The sequence below is a fragment of the Coffea eugenioides genome, chromosome 2, assembly GCF_003713205.1.
Source record: "Coffea eugenioides isolate CCC68of chromosome 2, Ceug_1.0, whole genome shotgun sequence".
NCBI lineage: Eukaryota > Viridiplantae > Streptophyta > Magnoliopsida > Gentianales > Rubiaceae > Coffea > Coffea eugenioides.
This window is the reverse complement of record NC_040036.1, coordinates 7528937-7547512: the sequence shown is the minus strand read 5'-3', so window position 1 is coordinate 7547512 and position 18576 is coordinate 7528937. Positions and strand designations below refer to the sequence as shown.

At 38.1% G+C, this 18576-nt stretch overlaps 3 protein-coding genes across 4 annotated transcripts; 1 reads left to right on the top strand and 2 right to left on the bottom strand.

Moving 5' to 3' along the window:
- Positions 1-1810: 1810 nt before the first annotated feature.
- On the bottom strand, positions 1811-5110 carry LOC113760819 (ribulose bisphosphate carboxylase/oxygenase activase, chloroplastic). Of its 2 annotated transcripts, none has more exons than XM_027303551.1 (7): positions 4962-5109; positions 4057-4376; positions 3858-3963; positions 3442-3527; positions 2835-3307; positions 2454-2735; positions 1811-2294 (listed from the first exon to the last, which is right to left on the bottom strand). In XM_027303551.1, the coding sequence occupies exons 1-7, from the start codon at positions 5004-5006 to the stop codon at positions 2179-2181; spliced, it is 1428 nt and encodes a 475-aa protein (XP_027159352.1). In that variant the 5' UTR covers positions 5007-5109; the 3' UTR covers positions 1811-2178. The 2 variants fall into 2 exon arrangements, with proteins under 2 accessions (XP_027159352.1, XP_027159353.1); XM_027303552.1 differs by having other exon boundaries at positions 2234-2294; positions 2415-2735; positions 4962-5110.
- Positions 5111-8899: 3789 nt separating this feature from the next.
- Positions 8900-9675, top strand: LOC113755567 (LOB domain-containing protein 33-like). Its single transcript, XM_027299542.1, has 2 exons — positions 8900-9178; positions 9295-9675. Exons 1-2 carry the CDS (start codon positions 8900-8902, stop codon positions 9673-9675), a joined length of 660 nt encoding a protein of 219 aa, XP_027155343.1.
- Positions 9676-16083: 6408 nt separating this feature from the next.
- On the bottom strand, positions 16084-18261 carry LOC113760721 (AT-hook motif nuclear-localized protein 15). Its single transcript, XM_027303403.1, has one exon. It carries the CDS (start codon positions 17251-17253, stop codon positions 16249-16251), a length of 1005 nt encoding a protein of 334 aa, XP_027159204.1. The 5' UTR covers positions 17254-18261; the 3' UTR covers positions 16084-16248.
- Positions 18262-18576: the final 315 nt, after the last annotated feature.

Sequence of the window (18576 nt, the reverse complement as noted above, 5' to 3'; positions counted from 1 at the left end):
TGAGATTTTAGTACGAATTGTTATTTGTATATTAAGAACCTGCTCAGTATAGCATTTGAACATAGTTGCGGTTGGCATATTAATAAAGCTTTATAGTTGATCATTTCATGCAAGGTTTGATCTTTTGTGAAATCTTTTTCGTTCTAGTGTTGGGTGGGATGGAAGAAGTAGGGAGTCAAAAGTTGATGGTGATAGAGACAGCGACATTGTAACCCTTCATTCTAAAGCTATAAAGAGCTGGTATTTTATTGGAGAACGAGTTTATTTTTATTTTATCCGATAAATATATTTGTTTATAGGAAAATGGGTACTCTATTCTTATAATGGAGGAAAGCCATAAAGAACTAATGTTTTATTGGAAAACGGGTTTATTTTTATTTTATCCTATAAATAAATTTATTTATGGAAAAATGGGTACTCTGTTCTTATAATGGGAGAAAGCCATAAAGAGCTGGTCTTTTATGGAAAAATATGACTTTTGTGAAAGTGACCGCGATTTAGTTTATGAAATTATCCCAAAAAAAATTTAGAATGAATTTGTTTGTTTTGTTTGTTTTGCTCACTATTAATTTGATTAATAACCTTAACTTTATGTTGATTGTTACAATATTTTGTTCACTATGCTTACCTAACTCTATTTTTGTTTAGTACATTACATATTCTTTTCAAAATTTGGCTCATTTTAAGTTTCACATATACTATATCCTTTTTTCATTCTCAAACTATATTTGAATAGTTAATCAAAAAATACTTTATCTACTTAAATAAACATTTGGACTTTCAAAATTGATGTTGCGATATTTAATTGTGTTGCTAAATGCAAAATAAAGAAACTAGTAGTACTATATAACCAAACCAAATAACAAGGGAAAATATGTGATAAAAAATATTTAAAAAAAAAGAAAATTATGAGATGCTTGAAATTAAAAGATTGATTGAGAATTGCAATAGTTAAGAAAGTAAAAAAAGAAAAAAAAGGAAAAGAGAATAAGAATGTGAAAAAATAAAGATAGATTTGATTGTTGTCAAAAGGCAAAATACTATAAAGTTTTGAAAGTTGCTATAGTTAAGGAACTAAAAAAGAAAAAAAGGATAAGTGCATGGAAAAATAAAAATAGAATTGATTGTTACCAAAAATAAAATACTCAAAAAGCTACTCAAATAAAACATTAAATTTGGCACGTAGCGAAAAGATAGGGAACTGATATCGAATTTTAGAAAGAGTTCAAATTATTCAAATTTTAGTAATTATAATATCTAATCAGACCAAATAATAAGAATAGAAAGGTGATTGGTAAAGAATAAAAAAAATTGAGATACTATGAAGTGACTGACAAAAAAGTTTAGAAAGGCATAATTAATACAAACGCATATAAAATAAAAAAAATTAAATGATTGATTAAAAGTTTCTATAGTTACAGAAGTGAAAAAAAGAGAAGAGTATAATTGGGTGAAAAATCAAACATAGAATTGATTGCTACCAAAACTAAAGTACTTAATAATGGTTCAAATAGAAAATTAAATTTGGCCACATGACAAAACGATGAAGTATTCATCTGACAGAAGGTAAGAGTAGCCAACTCATCAAAATATCAAAATAGTAATTGAAGAGCATCTTATTATAAAGTCAATTGAAATTTTCGAACTTACATTCGGAGCACCGGTTTTGAACTCCTCCTCCGCATCCTTCAAAAAAAACTTTCTCCGCGAGATATTCTTTGACGGATCAATTTTAATCTTAAATTAACTCTGTCCCTCTTTATTATTCACAAGCAGCGAAAACAAAATGCTGAAGAACGCAATACATGAGTGGAGACGAACTTTCTTGCTTAATAAATCAGACACAAACATTAGATTAAGTCTTGACTGGGAACCGGGGAGAAGGGTCTGGTTTTTGTAAACATCCCCAAGAAGGTATCTGATGCAGTTCTTGCAGATTTAACATGAACGAAACCTCCTCATTAAGCTTCCCAAAAACAGAAGAGTCTTGAATAAGAGAGAGAGAAATACACAAAAATCAGAATTCGAGGATGAGACGAGTGTATAATATACTTTGACACAAAATTACAGGACGGTAATCCATAAAGAAACAGAGGCGACAACGATTTATTTTTTGACTCCTTTGCGCGCTTATAAATTACTCCTGCGTCGATTAATTGGTTGCTTCCCCCGAAAGGCCTAGACAGTATATAAGCAGCTTCCATCATCACTCCTTGCAGTGGGATCAAAGTTGTTAGCATTAGGGTCAGTGCATCCTTCAGGAACTGGAACACCCACTTGCTGAGCTGCTTTGCCTGAGTAGAAGAAGGGGAAAACAAAAAACAGGAAACCAATTTTTAGGAGAGCAATTTCTCCTACTACGTTTTCCAATTGCACATGATCATCACCTTTTGCATAAAGAAAAAGAAGCAAACCTCCTATCAAGGCCTGTAGCTAGGATCAAGAAAGCTAACCGTAGAAACTTCCACTCTCAACAGCATCCTCGTTGGCATCACCAAGAGCGGCCTCGTTCAAGTACTTGTCAGCCAATTGGACCCTCTTCACGTTCTCCTGCTCTTGGACGAGCATGTTGCCGTACTCGAGGAGTTTCTCCAAGGTCATGGCAGGCTTCTCGAACTGTGGAGGGCCTTCCCTTGAGTTCACGAGCTTTTTCCCAACTTTGTCCACTCCAACACCGGAAACCCACTTCCTCACTTCATCATCGTACACTCTTGCCCTCAATGCACCAAAGAAATCTGCACAACAGTCGTCCAATATCGGTTTTCAAACCGAAAATGAGATTAAGATGCCAGCCCTACCTAGTTTAATTAATGTATATCCAGTTCCCAACTCACCAATGGATTGACCAGGGAAAGTGTCGACAAGTTTGACAATTTCTTCCTGAGGAACATTGTCAGCTCGGAAAATACCGGTGCAGACACCAATACGATCGTCGCGGGTTGGTGCCCAGTAGAATTTCTCCATACGACCATCACGGATAAGGGGAGCATACAAGGTGGAGAAATCATTACCGGTGACAATGACGGGCACACGGGGGTTCTCTTCTTTGTTGTACATACCGGGGAGTTGGACACAGGTGGGGTTATCAGCAATGTTCATGAGGGTGGCGTTAACCATCTGGTTGTTAACAGTGTATTGTGTAGTTCCACCGAGACGACCAGCACCGGCATCAAGATCGTTGATGAAGAGACAGCACATTTTTCCCTTCCTGATAATGTCAGCTGCTTCTCTGTATCTTTGCCTGATAAGCTTGGCTGGCTCTCCTGCATTTCCGCTTTCCAGTTCTCCGGCACTCATCATGATAGGGCTGAAAAACCCAATCAATAATTAACCCCAGTAAGTCAAGACTCGTGTTTTTGTACTCAACTTATGAACCGACCTTCACATTTTTCTTGTGGAGAACTTGAACTATGAAAACAAGAACAACTATATAAAACTCACTTGATTCCCATCTTGGCAAAGACGAGCTCACACTGGAAAGATTTTCCTTGACCTTTGCCTCCCCAGACACCCAGGATGAGGGGGACCTATTACACGATAAGGGGGAAACTATCAACTTTCCATGGCATGGCAATTACAGAGACTACTTAGGCGATGGATCTTGTTAAAAGATGGTTCAGTACTGAAGGAGGTATTTTAATAAAATCGATACTCACCAGTTAATTACGAATGTCCTTTGCGTACTAGTGTGGAGGTTAAAATTGTTTATTTAGAAAATATTTTATTTTTATTACACGTGGCTGCGTAAGGTAGTACAGTTCCACTTATCGGAGTCTGCGATTAGCCATTACTATGATGAGTACGGGTTACATACATAATGCTTCACATTAATACTAGATGATATCAAGTACGTTTACCTTGATGCCAGGCAAGGACATGTAGTTCTTGGTTATGTGAACAACGAGCTTGTCCATGAAGGCAGGAGCGATGTACAAACCGTCGATGGTGTTGTCCAAATTGTATCTGCCGCAGGCAGCAGCTCAGCATGATTAGTAAGTTAATACTTTGAATTCCAATCTCATAATAAGTGAGGATTAGTTTTAATAGTACTCTTACGTGCGAAGTCCCTGACTGAGGTATTCGTAAGAGCTGAGGACAGCATAGTGGGTTCCCGATCCCGAGGGGGCTTGGAAGAGAGAATCAACCATGCCCTTTCCTCTGGTGATGTCTTGTTGATCATCAGAGGTATCAGTGCTTAGGCCCTTCCATCTGTCCGTCTCGGTCTGCTTATCCTCGTCAATCTCAGTAGCCACGATTTTAAAGTTTCCCGGTGAAACCTTTGGGGCTGTGTAGGATGAGTTCACCTTCTTCAGGCTGCTGCCGAAGAAGGCTGAGCTAGGAACCGCAGCTCCAGCTCCAGAGCCATTCAAGTTGAGCTGTACCCATATCAACCAAATCCAAACCTTGTCAATCACTAGTAAAATACTACCAAAACCACGCATCAGTAGAAGGTTAAGCAGATCAAGAAACAAAAAGCAGCGTCACATGCGACTTCATTCCAATTGAGCTAGAACTGTAATCGATGGCTACTCTTGCTTCAACTAAAACCAGAACACTTCATCCTGATCCCATTTAAGTTTTTAACTTGTATCATTAATGGTTCCAATCCTGTCTTAGCACACAACTAGTCCTGAGACGAGTACACTTGTTTAAATAGAAGTACTTGCATGGAATCTGATCGTTGCCTTTCTTAAAATCAGTACCATCTTCAAGAGTAGATAGTTATACGAACTGGAGTGGATACTTTAATCCCCCAAAGTGTCTTCCAGGACAAAAGGTATTCAAGTTAGACATGAGTATTACTCAGGCAAGTACTTAGAAGACTAATTAAGTTTAATTATGTTAGAATAATCAAATTTCAAGCAATCAACCGGTATAAACACAGCGAACCATACATGTACTTAACTTGATGATTTTGAAATCCCAAAAGGTATTAGAGAGAAAAGGAAAAGATGAGGTACCGGGGCAAAGTTGACAGCTCCGATTGAGGAGACGGCGGCTGCCATTGTTATTTGTGATCCCACTGGCTGAGAAGGAGAGTGAGAGATGGAAAGTTTTGAAAGTGCAAAGTGAAGGGTGGGAGTGGAGGAGCCGGTGCTTATTAACGATATAACCAGCGAGGATAAAGGAGAGAGGGGAACTTATAGGCGTAATTGAGTGTACAGAAATTGAAGTCCAAAGGATTGGCTTTCGAATTCTTAACCGCCACACACTCAAGATTGCCTTCTCGCCACGTGGCAAGCCTACGCTTCCTGTTGAAATCCTCCTTAGAATCTTGAGGTTAGCACTTTAGATTTGCTCCTCTCCACTTAAAATTTGGTAATTTGATTGCCACAAAGCTAGCTATCTCTTCAGTCATAGACACAGATATATATACATATATATATATATATATGTCGCTCGTGCACCGAAGAATACTACTCGGAAGGAACAAAAGAAGAATTATTGGCTATTGATTCATTATATATAATTTTCCCCTTTGTTATCAAAAAAAAATATATATATATATATACACACATATTTTTCCCCTTTAATTTAGTGCCATATACAGAGGGTGGTATCAGTAAAACTCAGAACAAAACACAAAATGCTAAAACTTGGTCAGGGCTAAATGGTACTTTTCAATTTCCCTATATATATTTTTTAATTCTTGCTCTGTCTTGATAATGTAATTTCCTGGTTAGAAATCGTAGAAGCAAATGATATTGTCCGGATTTGTAAGCTATGTGCTCCACACGGGTGCCCTTCTTGGAGCCTAAATCACATCTTTTTCTTTCTTAAACTTGAACGGGACAGCATAATATTTGATGGCTGAAACAAATTCTAAGAAAACGCAGAGGGTTTCTGATAAATTTATTTCAAAGAAGAGGACATTATTGTTTGGATAGGAACGAATAATGTAAATCAAAATAGTCAATAATGGTTAATTTACTTCTCGGGACAGGGAGAGTTTCTTTTTTTGTTTCCCAAAAAAAAGACTATCATTCAACTCGCAGCGCTGCCAATAGCAACCTTTTTTTTATTTAATTTATTAATGGAAAGACTTTCCAGCGGCAAAGTCAACTCAATTGGTTCAGGCTTGAAAGTTGGAAACCCTATTACAACCCATTTTGTGTTTGGGTTCGGTCCAATAAACTTAAACATAGCCCAATTTGTGAGATGCATTGGCCCTAAACATCAAATTTTGATCTGGCCCAATGGGCAGTATTACCAAGGCCCTATTCTACACCAAATTAACAGTTTCTTTTCCTAGGTTTTTGAAGCCGGTAAGGATATTAATTAGTAGATGGGGTCTCACAGGTTTCATTTCCCACAAGTTTGTCCTTTGGAGTAATCGAGTTGAAAATGGTGTGACAAAAGTTTAAATGTGATGCAATTAAGTTGGAAAATGATGTAACAATTTTGAAAATATTAATTTATCCCGCCGTGGAGTAGAATGAAACTTGTGAGAGGTTCGGAATCCAATTAATTAGGTAAACGTGAAGTTGTTATTCCGATTCATGAGTCCTCTTTTTTTTTTTTCGACACAGAGGGATGTCCTCTCTTTTGCGACTTTCTCCTTTTAAGACACTCAATCTCTGGGGTTTAGGTTTGTTGAGTCAGTAAGAGTCAATTGACTTCTTGACAGAAAAAATTTCCCTTTAAATCCAAAAGGAAGAAGGAGGTAGTACATTCTTTCCGACGTTCATTACATCGAAACTCTTATTTACCAATGTTTACTTCATCGCAGTGTTTGTGTCTTTGTGCATTGCTAAGACCAAAAGTTAATACTGTAACAGGGCGGTTAATGCCTCTACCCTCCATGGAAAACTGTACTCAGTTAATGTTGGAAAGTAATCAAAACAAGAAGTATACCATCAAGTGATCAGCTGGTTTGATTTATTCATGAAATTCGACGTGACAAAAGAATCTGACCTAAAACTGGCTTTTTCTTGTGCTTCTTCCTCCTTCAAATTGCATTTCCTCTGAGAGACTATCAATGTTTGCTCCAAACCCACCCCCCCCCTCCCCCCAAACAAAAAAAAAAAAAAAAGCTTTTCCTCCAATATTTTTCTCGTTAGTGCCACGGACAAAAATAACCCAACCCATGAATTTAATCTCATTCCCCTTTTTCTCATTTTACCTAATGCTTCACTGACAGGCAATTGGATAAGGTTCACGGGTAGAAGTACCTGTGTATGCGCCGTAAAATCAATAGTATAGAGAGTGCCAATAAAAATTCTCGACCCAAAAAGGAAACCAAAAAGAAAAAACTTTGTTTTTATGTGCATATAATAACACAATGACACAAATGTCTCTTTCCTCTTGTGGTTCCCTCCCACTTCATTAAACTTAATGTTTTAAAATCAGTCAGAAAGCCAGAAACAGATAAAGCTAAAGCTATGTTATGATGGGTAGAATAGAAACGATTATCAGTATTCTGTGAGAACACGCTCTCTTGTTCTGCAATACACTGCTAGAGTCAAGGAACTATCAGTCCAGCTTTAATTCGTTCCCTCATCCAGTACTTATTAGGGGAAAAAGAACTTGCTATAAAAGAACTTGTATTTTTATGATCTCAGAGTGCTAATGTCGCCAGGTCTGCTTTTCAAATGTGACAACTTGTTCAAGAATGGACTCAAAGACAGAATGAGAGGCAGGAGTCTAGAAGACGGACAAGGGCGGCTAGCAAGCCTACCATAGCATACGGAATTGTGCATATGATGAACTCATGATAGGGAGAGACACTTACATCGTTAAACTCGAAAGTGGAAATGGCTCCTCTCCACCATCCCATGTTATACTTTTGTTCCTTCCATCCATCTTAGTACTCGTGCATTTATGCCAACTTTCCATTTAAAGACCCAAGAAAACTTTGCCTTTGAGAAGACTCCAAAAAAACATTTTATTTTATTTTTTAATGTGTTGATAACTCAAGGAAAATGACTTTAATCTTTCCTTTCAACTATCTTCTGTTTGGCTGTTTCTCTCTGTGTTCCACTTCCACCACAGAAGAGAGGAATGGATGAAGCTGTTTGCGGCTTTTGGGTGCGCTGGTAGATGAGTAGGTGGCCGTCATTCCAATGACCACCGACCCATGACACACATCGCTTGAGTGGCAAACAGCCAACCAAGGGAACCATTTACTAGCAATTAAAATACTATATATATATATATGCATGATGATGCAGAAAAACGAAATATCTACATGCGTCTAAAACGATTCCTCAATGAATCATGCAGGCCATATGAAATATATATAAGCTGAAAGGCTTGAGCCCAGAAAAAAGATAACAAATTAATACTGTCAGAATATCAGATTCGCTTGAGCGAGCTAAATTTGAGAAGGATTCTCAAGAAAAAGAATGAGGGAAAATATGATATGTCAGGCTAGGATGGACGAAAAGATTGGAGAAAAGTTCTTCACCTAGTTCATGATTAGTCTTCTACGACATAATACTCCAAAATCTTGTCCACCCTTTTTCTACTTTCGAGCAAGCATTGTCGAACCAAGTCATTATTGTAGAATAAAGGGGTTCTTGTACTTTGTCTGAGATACATTAGTATTAATTAGGACAACTAATTGGCAATCATTTCACACTTACAGAGGTTAAACATATAAATATGGCATCACACAGTCAAATTCTTCGAGATTAACTGGATAACCCACTTTAATTAAAGACACAGATCAGGAAAGTTTACCCAATTTGCGAATGAAAATGCTGGCCACAAAGGAGACCTAAAAGAAATTACTTTTCAGGTAAAGTCTGGAATGTCTCTCAGCCATAACCAAACAAACGTGTATAACCCTATTGGGCTGTGATTATAAAGCTTTCAGCTCACCCCTGCATCGAGTTAATCAAAACAATTTGAAAGCTGAAAAAAGAAAAAGAAAAAACAGATAGAAAAGCTTGCGACAATGACGGGAATGGGCTCTTCTTGTGGAGCATGCAAGTTCTTGAGAAGAAGGTGCACAATAGAATGTGTGTTTGCTCCTTATTTCGGTTACGAACAAGCAGCTAGTCATTTTGAAGCAGTGCATAGGGTGTTTGGAGCTAGCAACGTCTCCAAGTTATTGCTAAATCTTCCAGTTCAAAACCGCGCTGAAGCTGCTATAACCATATCCTATGAAGCCCTGGCCAGAATGCAGGATCCCATATATGGTTGTGTTGCTCACATCTTTGCGCTCGAACAGCAGGTTGTTGTACTTTTTATGCACATTCATTTTTTAGCTCGTACTGATTAATAGAGGCCAATAGATTAAACTTCTTTATGGATGGATACCTAAATTAATAAGATTTTACATTCATTCAGGTGGCCTGCCTGAAAGAGGAGATAGAAATGATTGAGACTCAAATGGCTAGTCTAGCAGTGGATGTCACGTCTAGCTGTGAAAGCTATAATGTCGCAGACTACTCAAATCCTGAGATAGCCTTTGGGTGTGATCAGTACATGAATCTAGAGAATTTCATAAATCAACAACAGATGGAACTGGACCCAATTACATACACAGAAGTTAAAGCTTGTGATGACAGCCAAATGATGGTACAGTTCCCTCCGGGAAATGGATGGGAGGATGCTATTTCCCAGCTCTCTTCTTCCAACTCGAACTTATCAGAGCCACTCTTTCAGGAATTTACGCAAACTATTTACGAGCAATGCCTATGGCCAGAGTATTGCAGCACCTTAAACTGACGCCCCGTGTCACGTTAAATTAAATAGTAGAGCCCTCCTCCTACCATGACACAATTTTGGGCCTAACCGTACGGCCTATAGTCCTACTGCGACTCTCTCGGGTGAACCTCAATAATCAACGTATATGCATTTTATATGGAAACTCTCATGAATTATAATTCAAGAATCTAGAATCTTTGTACACAAAATTTTGCCACACACGATCACACCACCCCTTTGGATATGTAATCATCCTATTATGATTTTGATTTCTACTTGTGAAAAGATCTATATTCCATGGCAAATTTCTCTTCAATGTTGCTTTCAAGTTTTTGATGGTGAATAAATTCTCAATTGGGGGCCAGTTATGGTCAAATCTGTAGCATTTAAGGCAAAGGACTCTAAAGCACTCATGATAAAAGAGGGCAAGGAGAAGCGTAGAATAGATTGTGTTGTCAAGAACACGCCTTTAGATCCAAGTTGTTTGCTTTGTATAGTCCCAAATTTTTGGGTTAGGATTTCGGTCAAAGTCCAATGAATGCTTGCTTGCTAAAAATATTTCCAAAATTTGGTGATGGAGTGGTGGGAAAGAAGGACAATTACATAGCTTACCATTTTTTGATGTCGGAAGCCCAAAAGGTTGCAAAGGGAATGATTAGTTGTTTTCGACAAGAAAACTAAGGTGATTTTTACCTTTGCCTAATTCCATCTTTTTTTATAATCTCGATCCTCCCTTTTGCCTTTTCCCAAGCTAACAATTTTGACCATTTTATTTTAGATATAAAACCAAACAATAAATTTCGACTATATGTTTAAAAAAAGAGGGGGGGGGGGAAGTTGGCGACTTCTTTATGGTAGATTATTTGGAATAATATATTAAAAAAATAAATGCAGTAACACTTTTTTGATGTGATATATGCGAGACAAAAATATGATTATAAAATATATTAATGATGCAAATAAATAAAATATTACAAAGAATCTACCATCCAAACAAATGTTTAAGGACCTTTCATCTTGCTTACTCATCCGACGCTCTGTCGTGGCAATTGGAAGAAAGGAAAACTGTTGAGATTTTCAGCGACAAATAATTGAAATGGCTTCTTCGATCACGCAAATGGCTTTCCATGACCATAGTTCTATAACCACGGTGACAGCAACGTTATCTTGAGCCACTGCAATGGCTGCTGGAGATAATAGCCAATAGCCGACCATCACCGATGACAAAGTCTTCATAACTGATGAGGAGTTGAACTAATTTGCACCAATACAATCACCGATTTCAAATGGTAGATAGGGATATTGAGCCTAATTCAACATTTGACCTATTGTTAGGTCAGAATAGAGAAGACGGAGGACATAGAGAAGCCACAACCACCTCTCATCTACCGTGGCTAGAAACAAAGGTACCAAACCAAGAACATGCATCTAGCGTCTTGGCTTTCTATCTCTCCCTTTCAAGAAACTATCCACGACTAATGACGACATCTTTGGTGCTTACGCCACAGAGAAATTGCATCTGCAAATGATGACTCTGGCCATTTTCCTTTTCTTTTGGCCATCTTTGGTGCGGTCTTCGGAGCTAGCAATTCATGTTAAGCCAGCGCACACGGACAAAGAGCCTGGTCCCCGAATGGAATCATACGCTGTGCCCTACAATGTTGTTCAACCTACAAAAATGATCTAAAATATTTGTCAAAGTAGGGGTTAACCGATCCAGTCCGGCAGCATAAACCTCCGACAAGGGAAAGTGTGAATTCTACAAGCATGCAACCCAGAATGGATCCTAAACTGGTTAGATCACACATATGACAACATGTTAATGGGTCCATGCAGACATTTAACCACTAGCTAACATCTTGAAATCATGGCCATTAGAGATTATGAAAATGAAATGTTTACCAGCAAGAATTAGATCAAGAAAACCCTAGACTTGATGATGCAACGCAGTTGGTGACACTGAATATCAAAACTTTTGGATACAATGCACAAGCAAAATCATTTTATAGCAGCTTACAAATTACTGTCCCTACAAAACATGCAACACCCCGTGAAGAAAAGAAAAGGTCATAGAGCACCTGAAGTATATAAGCCTGAAATGTGTGAATACATTTTCTTCTTTTAACACTAGGAAAAAGGAATATAAGCATATTCCAACAGACACATCTAAGCTTGCCTGGAAAATTGAGTGGCAGACCACGGTTCTCAGCAGTTCTGAAACAGGAAACTCAATCAAGATTAACTAAAAAATCTATCTTGCTGCTGATATCCCACTTGATATTTTTATGTTCTGCTAATTGATTCAGATATTTTAATGACGTTCTGAGAAGTTCACAGCAGCAACAGTTTCACGGACACAGAAAAATCAGTGTTCAACCTAAACAAATTATGGATGAAACAGTAGGAGAAATTCAAAGATAGGATGCTCATGCCAATTCGAGTTTTCCCTCAAAGTAAATCCTGCGGAAAAGATAAGGTAAACAATAAGCTGAAGAGAATCTAGCATGCATTCTAAGAGAAAACAAGCTGTCTCTTTAATCTTCTCTTTTTCCTTTTCTTTCTCTTTTTCTTTTAAGTCTCATCTTATTAACTCTAGACAAAATGTAATACATACTCAGAATTAGAAGTTCCCAGTCATTTTAGAGGAATAAGGAGAATCATTGATGAAAATTTACACTTTCTTAAAGAAAATTTACATGGATAACCAACTATTAGATAGTTTTTATATGCCACTAAATACCAACAGAGGAATCTTAATACCATGCCCCCGAATAGCATCCATGCGTACAAGCTGTAAACACAAGTTTCCCGATCCAAACTCCAAGCAGCTTTGCTTTGTACTTTAGACTGTATCAAATCAAAGAACATGCAAGTTGATCACAAAATTTATTTGCACAAGGCACAATATTTGACCACCCCCCAGACAAACACACAAAAAATAAAAAATAAAAATAAAAATAATTCTGGAATTTTAACCTTCAAAAGGTTTTCTAGAGCAGTAACTAGGGCTGATTACTTGTAAAGTGTCATTAGCGCTGATTACTTGTAAAGAGCCACCATTTTGCTCACCTTATAAGCCAAAAGTTTCCAAGTAATCTGAAGTATTGGTTCTTTGTTTGCATAAAGCCATAAGAGAACGTATATCTAAATCTGGTCACTTTGGTACTTTATCTGCTACACTAGAGGGCTGGAGGACATAAAAAACTGCTAAGACAAAATTATTTTATACATAGCTAAAAAATTTCCCTGTCTATACTTCTATGTGGCATGGATAGTAATTACCACACTTTCTGTGAACCTATACAGATGATGGTTGTGACTCCTCTCTATCAAGTTTTTTTTTTTTTTTTTCCTTTTCTCCTTTTTGGGGTCTTGGTACGGGCATAAATCACGTGAATTGAATAATATGTCTCCTTTGGGCTAATGACCACCACCAATGCATTAAAGCTTGGTGGGGTGGGTCTCCTATCAATTTGCCACATTAAAGTGGTTCTGCTCAAAAAATCCAAGCGGATGCATAGTGCACCCGTCTGATTCAATGGTGGTTCACTCCTCTCTGGATTACCCTGGGACCTCTTCAGATCCTCCCCTTCCCCCCTAGTGTAGGATAATCTATCGTATCAACAAAAAAATATATATATATGTCTCCTTTAAAGTATTATTAGAAAAGAAGCATCATGATTAGGGTTGTAAATGAGTCGAGTTTTAATCTAATTGAGTCAAGTTCGACTCAAATTTACCAAGATCGAACTCGAATTGATGACATTTCAATGTAAAACTCGAGTTTGACCTTAAATTCAAGTCTAGTTGAGCTCAAGTTCGAGCCTGCTCAAGTTTTAAAAAATAAAAAAATAATAATAATTTTTAAAAATGAATAAAATAATTATTTTTCTTAATAAATAATAAAATATTAGAGATATACATGTAATTTCATTATTAAAATAATATATATGTATTCGAGCCAGCTCACGAGTCGACAAGCTAAGTTTCTCTATGCTTGGCTCGAGTTCGATGACTTGGTCGACTCGAATTTGACTTGAACTCAATGTTGACTAAGTTCAAGTCGCTTTAACCGAGCCGGCTTGTGAACAACTTGATTCGTTTGTAGAGTAGTCATGACGTCAAGAATGACACACATGCTATCACTATTAAGATGGGAGGAAACTCAATGAAATAGGAGGACACAGCAACCAATGAAATATTGCAACCTAGATAAGACGAAATGTTGCTAAGAACGTGACCTCTTTCAAACTTATTTGCTGCCCAGACACAAACATATAAAGAAGGGTCCAAGAATTATGTATTTGTGGATAAGGGGTATGCTAATACACTAAACATGCTCAGAATGTACTCTAAGACATGCATATGCTAGTGAGTGCGTGCACATATATTCAAACACATACATATATGTAATGTGCAACCTGCATGGTATGCCCTCCTTCACGCATCTCCTATTCAACAGAGTACACACAAACAAAGAAAACTGTCTGTTCATGCCAACAAGTATGCTGCAGCATTGATGTATAGACTTTGCAAGAAAAAAATAGTACCTAAAGTTCATGTCCGTGAATAATTGACTTTTATCTGAAATGAGTTATATTTTAGTTGATTATGTTATGATTTTCTCCCTATACAAAGAGGAGTACATTGTGATATTAAATCACATGGTGAATTATTACGTATTAGACAAGAGATACTAGACACTTAGCACTATAGGTGTCAAGCAAGTATTTATCAAGTTGAGAGTCAATGTTAACAACATTGGGAAAGTTACGCTTCAAGTTTAAGAATGTTGGTGCTTCATTTGGATATATGAGATCCATAAGCCAGCACTGAGTTCAACATAGGTGAACCATATGATTAGGAAGAACACTAGGAAAGAAGCCACCAAAGCATACACTTCCATGAACAACTATTTTGTATTCCAGCATCCTAGAAGCTACAATCATCTGTATACATAAACCTCAATTTAAAAAAAAAAAAAAAAAAAAAAAAAAAGTCCTCCTCCCCATCTTTTGCACCAAGCATACAACAATCATTTTCAACCTCAAGTCAGCAATTGCTAGCTCAATGGAAGCATAGACTTTGAGTTTATGCAAGAGAAGACAACCTTGATCCTACTACTAAGCGGATTACATAGACATATTCCACTACTGCAGCAAAATCAAAATGTTTCCTATTCTGTGTACCCAACACTTTAATTGCTAATACTAATTAGCCAAGCTCAACTCCTTTTTTTTACCCCTTTTGCCACTGTGGATTCGTATTATATGGAATTTTATCATTTGATGGTCTAAGTTTTTGTTTTCGAAAGTTAATGGAAAACCAAGAACAAGTAGACATATAATCTGCACTAGGTTAAAGCTAGACGGACGTGTATAAAGCGTCTGAATTGCAATTGTGGTTGCTTACCTAAAAATGGAAAAAAGAAGAAATGGCAAGATGATGTATAAGAACTATTACACTATTAGATTGTTTGCTGTGTGAGAACAAATAAAGGAACATTTTAACCTAATTTACTCCACTCCCCCCCCCCCCCCCCCCCTAACACTCACAACAACAAAAAAATTAAAAGAGAAACCCATGCACACAATTAATGAACACTTGTAGCCAACCATATTTCATGTAATAAACGCACATAATTATAGGGCTAATTGGTTGTAATTGAGAAACCACCCATTCTAAACGAGTGCACAAACACACTCAATAGCACTGGCAAATTAACTCACACACTAACTAGACAAACTTGTTTATGAGGTTTTTGACATATCAAAAAGAAAATTGTCAAACACAATACTCCAACATTTGTTTCTTAATATCATCCTTGATAAACATGGTACATGAACATGAGTTAATTGCTTGGAATAGTTAACAGGTCCTAAAATTTTCCCATTTAGTGATGCTCAATTTGGAGATGGTAGAGATGAAATCAAACAAAATTTCTGAACCAAGTTGACAGCAAAAAAAAAAAAATTAAGATCAATACTAAGCTCAATTATGTTAAAGCATGCAACCTAAAAGGAACCACCTTTTCCAGCCAATTGAGTTGAGAAATGACAGATTCATGAAGAATGCAGATGAACTAAACCATCTCTCTCTCTCTCACACACACACGGTGACAAACACAGTAAAGTTACAATAAAGTTATCAAGCATTCAACTACACCAGCTATTTTATTGAAGAAATCATTGTTTTTATTAAAAGATTCGAATTAAAGAAGAGTAGTACTTCTTCGAAGTACTTGTGAAAGATGAGTAACCTACTTACGTTACCATATTTCATGGACAACATTTCTATGCCAGCATCTCCACCACCTGTCTAACCCCTGAATAAGCCATTCACTAAAGGAAAAGATGAATTAAATAGTTATTGCTCAAAGAAGAGAATGGAACTTATAAAAACAAAAGTTACATTCATTAAATACAAAAGCATCCATCAACCTAAATATCCAATTGGAAAATGCGATTCACAAGGAATACAAAAGGGTCAAGTAAAAACTAACCTTGCTACTACTTCCTAAGTTTACGAGACCTAGAGCTCGAGAACAAACAAGTGACTAGTAAGTATAGTTCATCTACCACTTTTCATTTGACCTTAATAAGATGGTGGGGGGCGAGGAGGAGGAGTAGTCCAAAAGACCTCGTGACCCATTTGGCCATTGGGAAGCATATTAGGTGGTAGATTGAATAAAGGCATAGAGGATGCAGGATCAGCCATACCATGAGATTGAGAAGCTGAAGAAGCACCAGTGATAGTTCCAGTATTAACTACTGATGCTGCCTGCAATTGAATCCCTTCACCGGCTGGTTCCTCCTCCAGAGGTAACCTCTCATAAGTTGCATTTGTAAACGTTGCAGCTATAACCATTACCGGCCCAGATGCCATCAAGGGACCAACAACTGTTCCACCAACAACTTGCCCTTGACCGCCCGCTAAGTACACTGTCAAACCAGTAGCTCCAGGAGGGGAAGGAGCAGGCAAGAATGCACCTGATAAAGACAATATCTCGAATCTCCCGTGAAGGGTTATCACCCCACCAGGTGCAGCCGGTTGCCGCAGAGTCACATTCGTCACAATACCACTTCCACTCAAAACCGAGACGCCCCGATGGCGCCGTTGGGCATAGGCAGCAATGCACTCAGCAACATCATTCCCACTGCTTATTTCCAACACATGGCTTCGGAGAGCATTAGGACTTTCTTTTGTTATCACAATGGGCGGCTTTGGCTTGTTTTTCGAGCCGGGTGGTCTGCCTCTAGGTCGCCTTCCAGAACTTCCACCGCCGCTACCCGGCTCAGAGATTTCAAGTGCTCCGGGATTTTCCTCAGCTTCGGGCTCATTTTCCCGGCTATCTTCTTCATCAGGGTTATTGTTGCTTCCGCTGCTGTTAGTGGCAGTGGTATTGGTGGTGGTGGTGGTGGTTGTTGTAGTGTTATCCAAGAAGTCTTGGTCTCTCCTTTGCTGTCCAAGCCTGTTTAGCCCAGCAGCATTCTCATCTTCTGCAGTAGCACTGTTTCTTAGGTGAAGAGAAGGAGATGGAGTCGATGGTGATACTAACGGATTCATAGCCACGTTTCCAGCCCACCACCTGTTCGCCATGCTTCGTTCTTCAGGGAGAAAGATTTTCTAACTATTCAAGAATGTGGTCGGAGCCCAAGATAACGCTTTTTTCTTTATCAAGAAACGGAACTGAGCTAAGCTAGCTGCTAACACTTGCTTGACCTTGTTCTCTTCCACAATGTATCAACAAACAAACAGCCAAAATTGCTTTTTGGATTGGCCGCATCCGTTACATTGGTCTACTAGTGGAAATGAAAAATAGCAAATAGCAAATGGTTTCTTCTTTGCCTTGCTTTTTTTATTTTTTTGGATGTGCAAATACGAGATCTAATAAATACACCCCTAAATCCAACAGAGAAACTCCAAAAGCGTATGTTGGACCAAACTTCTTGTACCCAAAAACGGAAAATCACCCGGCCCCAACCAACCACAACCAGCTACCCAATACTCTTTTGCCTTCTTCCTCAATTCTCAGTTCTCACCCTCACTCAATACCTCTCTTTCTTTGCTTCGCTTTCTAGGATAAACCCTATCCAACAATATCTTAACCTCAACTCTCAATTCCAATAGGAAAACCCAGATCTGCCGTAGCTTCTCACAAAATACCCACAAAGCCCAGCTGCCAAAAACTCAAGAACGCAAGCGGAGATCTAAACAAAAGAGGAATTTGTTGCCTCCACCGGCAGCTCAAGAATAGACTGTGAAAGTGTCAAACACTTAGCATTAAGCTACAGTTTAAAAAGTTGAAAGAAACCACGCACCTAGAATAGATTAACAGTATAAGTACTGAACTAATAAGTAGTATATGGTGTTTGGGTGTGTACATGGTACTGAGCGCTAGCAAATTTTGCTTCTGAATTCTGAGTTGTTCTGAAGAAGAGCAGAAAGAGAGAAAGAAAGGAAGAAAGAAGGGAAGAGTCTTAGGAATTAGGAGCACCTCAGTTGGCACGTACGTTAGGCTTAGGTTTTTGGTACTGAGGTTACCTTTCCCTTTCCTAAGCTTTCCTTAGCTGTTATGACTAATAATGTGGTACTGGTAGTACTAGAAGTACTAGTAAAGGTTTGGTATCTATCTGGGTCGGTCTATCTGATCTGATGATGCTTGAGGGGGTTAGCTTCTTCTGCTGCCTTGCTCCCGTTCTGCCCCGTGGTTGTACCTGTTTGCAGAGAGTGATGCTGGTGCGTTAAGCGGCTGAATACCGTATTGGGACTCGTATAAGTAGCTTGACAAATATCACTCTCTCTGTTGTACAATACTACCCGTTTCCGGCCTCCTCTCTAATAGTATCTTAAATAATCTATCCACACCCCACCGCACCTCACCCTTTTTTGGCGGTTTTGCAGCGCAACGGATCCTCTGTA

What these genes read in the sequence shown, in the direction of transcription:
- LOC113755567 (XM_027299542.1), top strand. Translation starts at nt 8,900, where the DNA reads ATGACGGGAATGGGCTCTTCTTGTGGAGCATGCAAGTTCTTGAGAAGA. An exon ending in TCTTTGCGCTCGAACAGCAG is followed by an intron (nt 9,179 to 9,294) that starts GTTGTTGTACTT and finishes ACATTCATTCAG; the next exon opens with GTGGCCTGCCTGAAAGAGGA.
- LOC113760721 (XM_027303403.1), bottom strand. Translation starts at nt 17,253, where the DNA reads ATGGCGAACAGGTGGTGGGCTGGAAACGTGGCTATGAATCCGTTAGTA.
- LOC113760819 (XM_027303551.1), bottom strand. Translation starts at nt 5,006, where the DNA reads ATGGCAGCCGCCGTCTCCTCAATCGGAGCTGTCAACTTTGCCCCG. An exon ending in TTTGCCAAGATGGGAATCAA is followed by an intron (nt 3,308 to 3,441) that starts GTGAGTTTTATA and finishes TGGGTTTTTCAG; the next exon opens with CCCTATCATGATGAGTGCCG. An exon ending in TTTCCCTGGTCAATCCATTG is followed by an intron (nt 2,736 to 2,834) that starts GTGAGTTGGGAA and finishes ACTGTTGTGCAG; the next exon opens with ATTTCTTTGGTGCATTGAGG.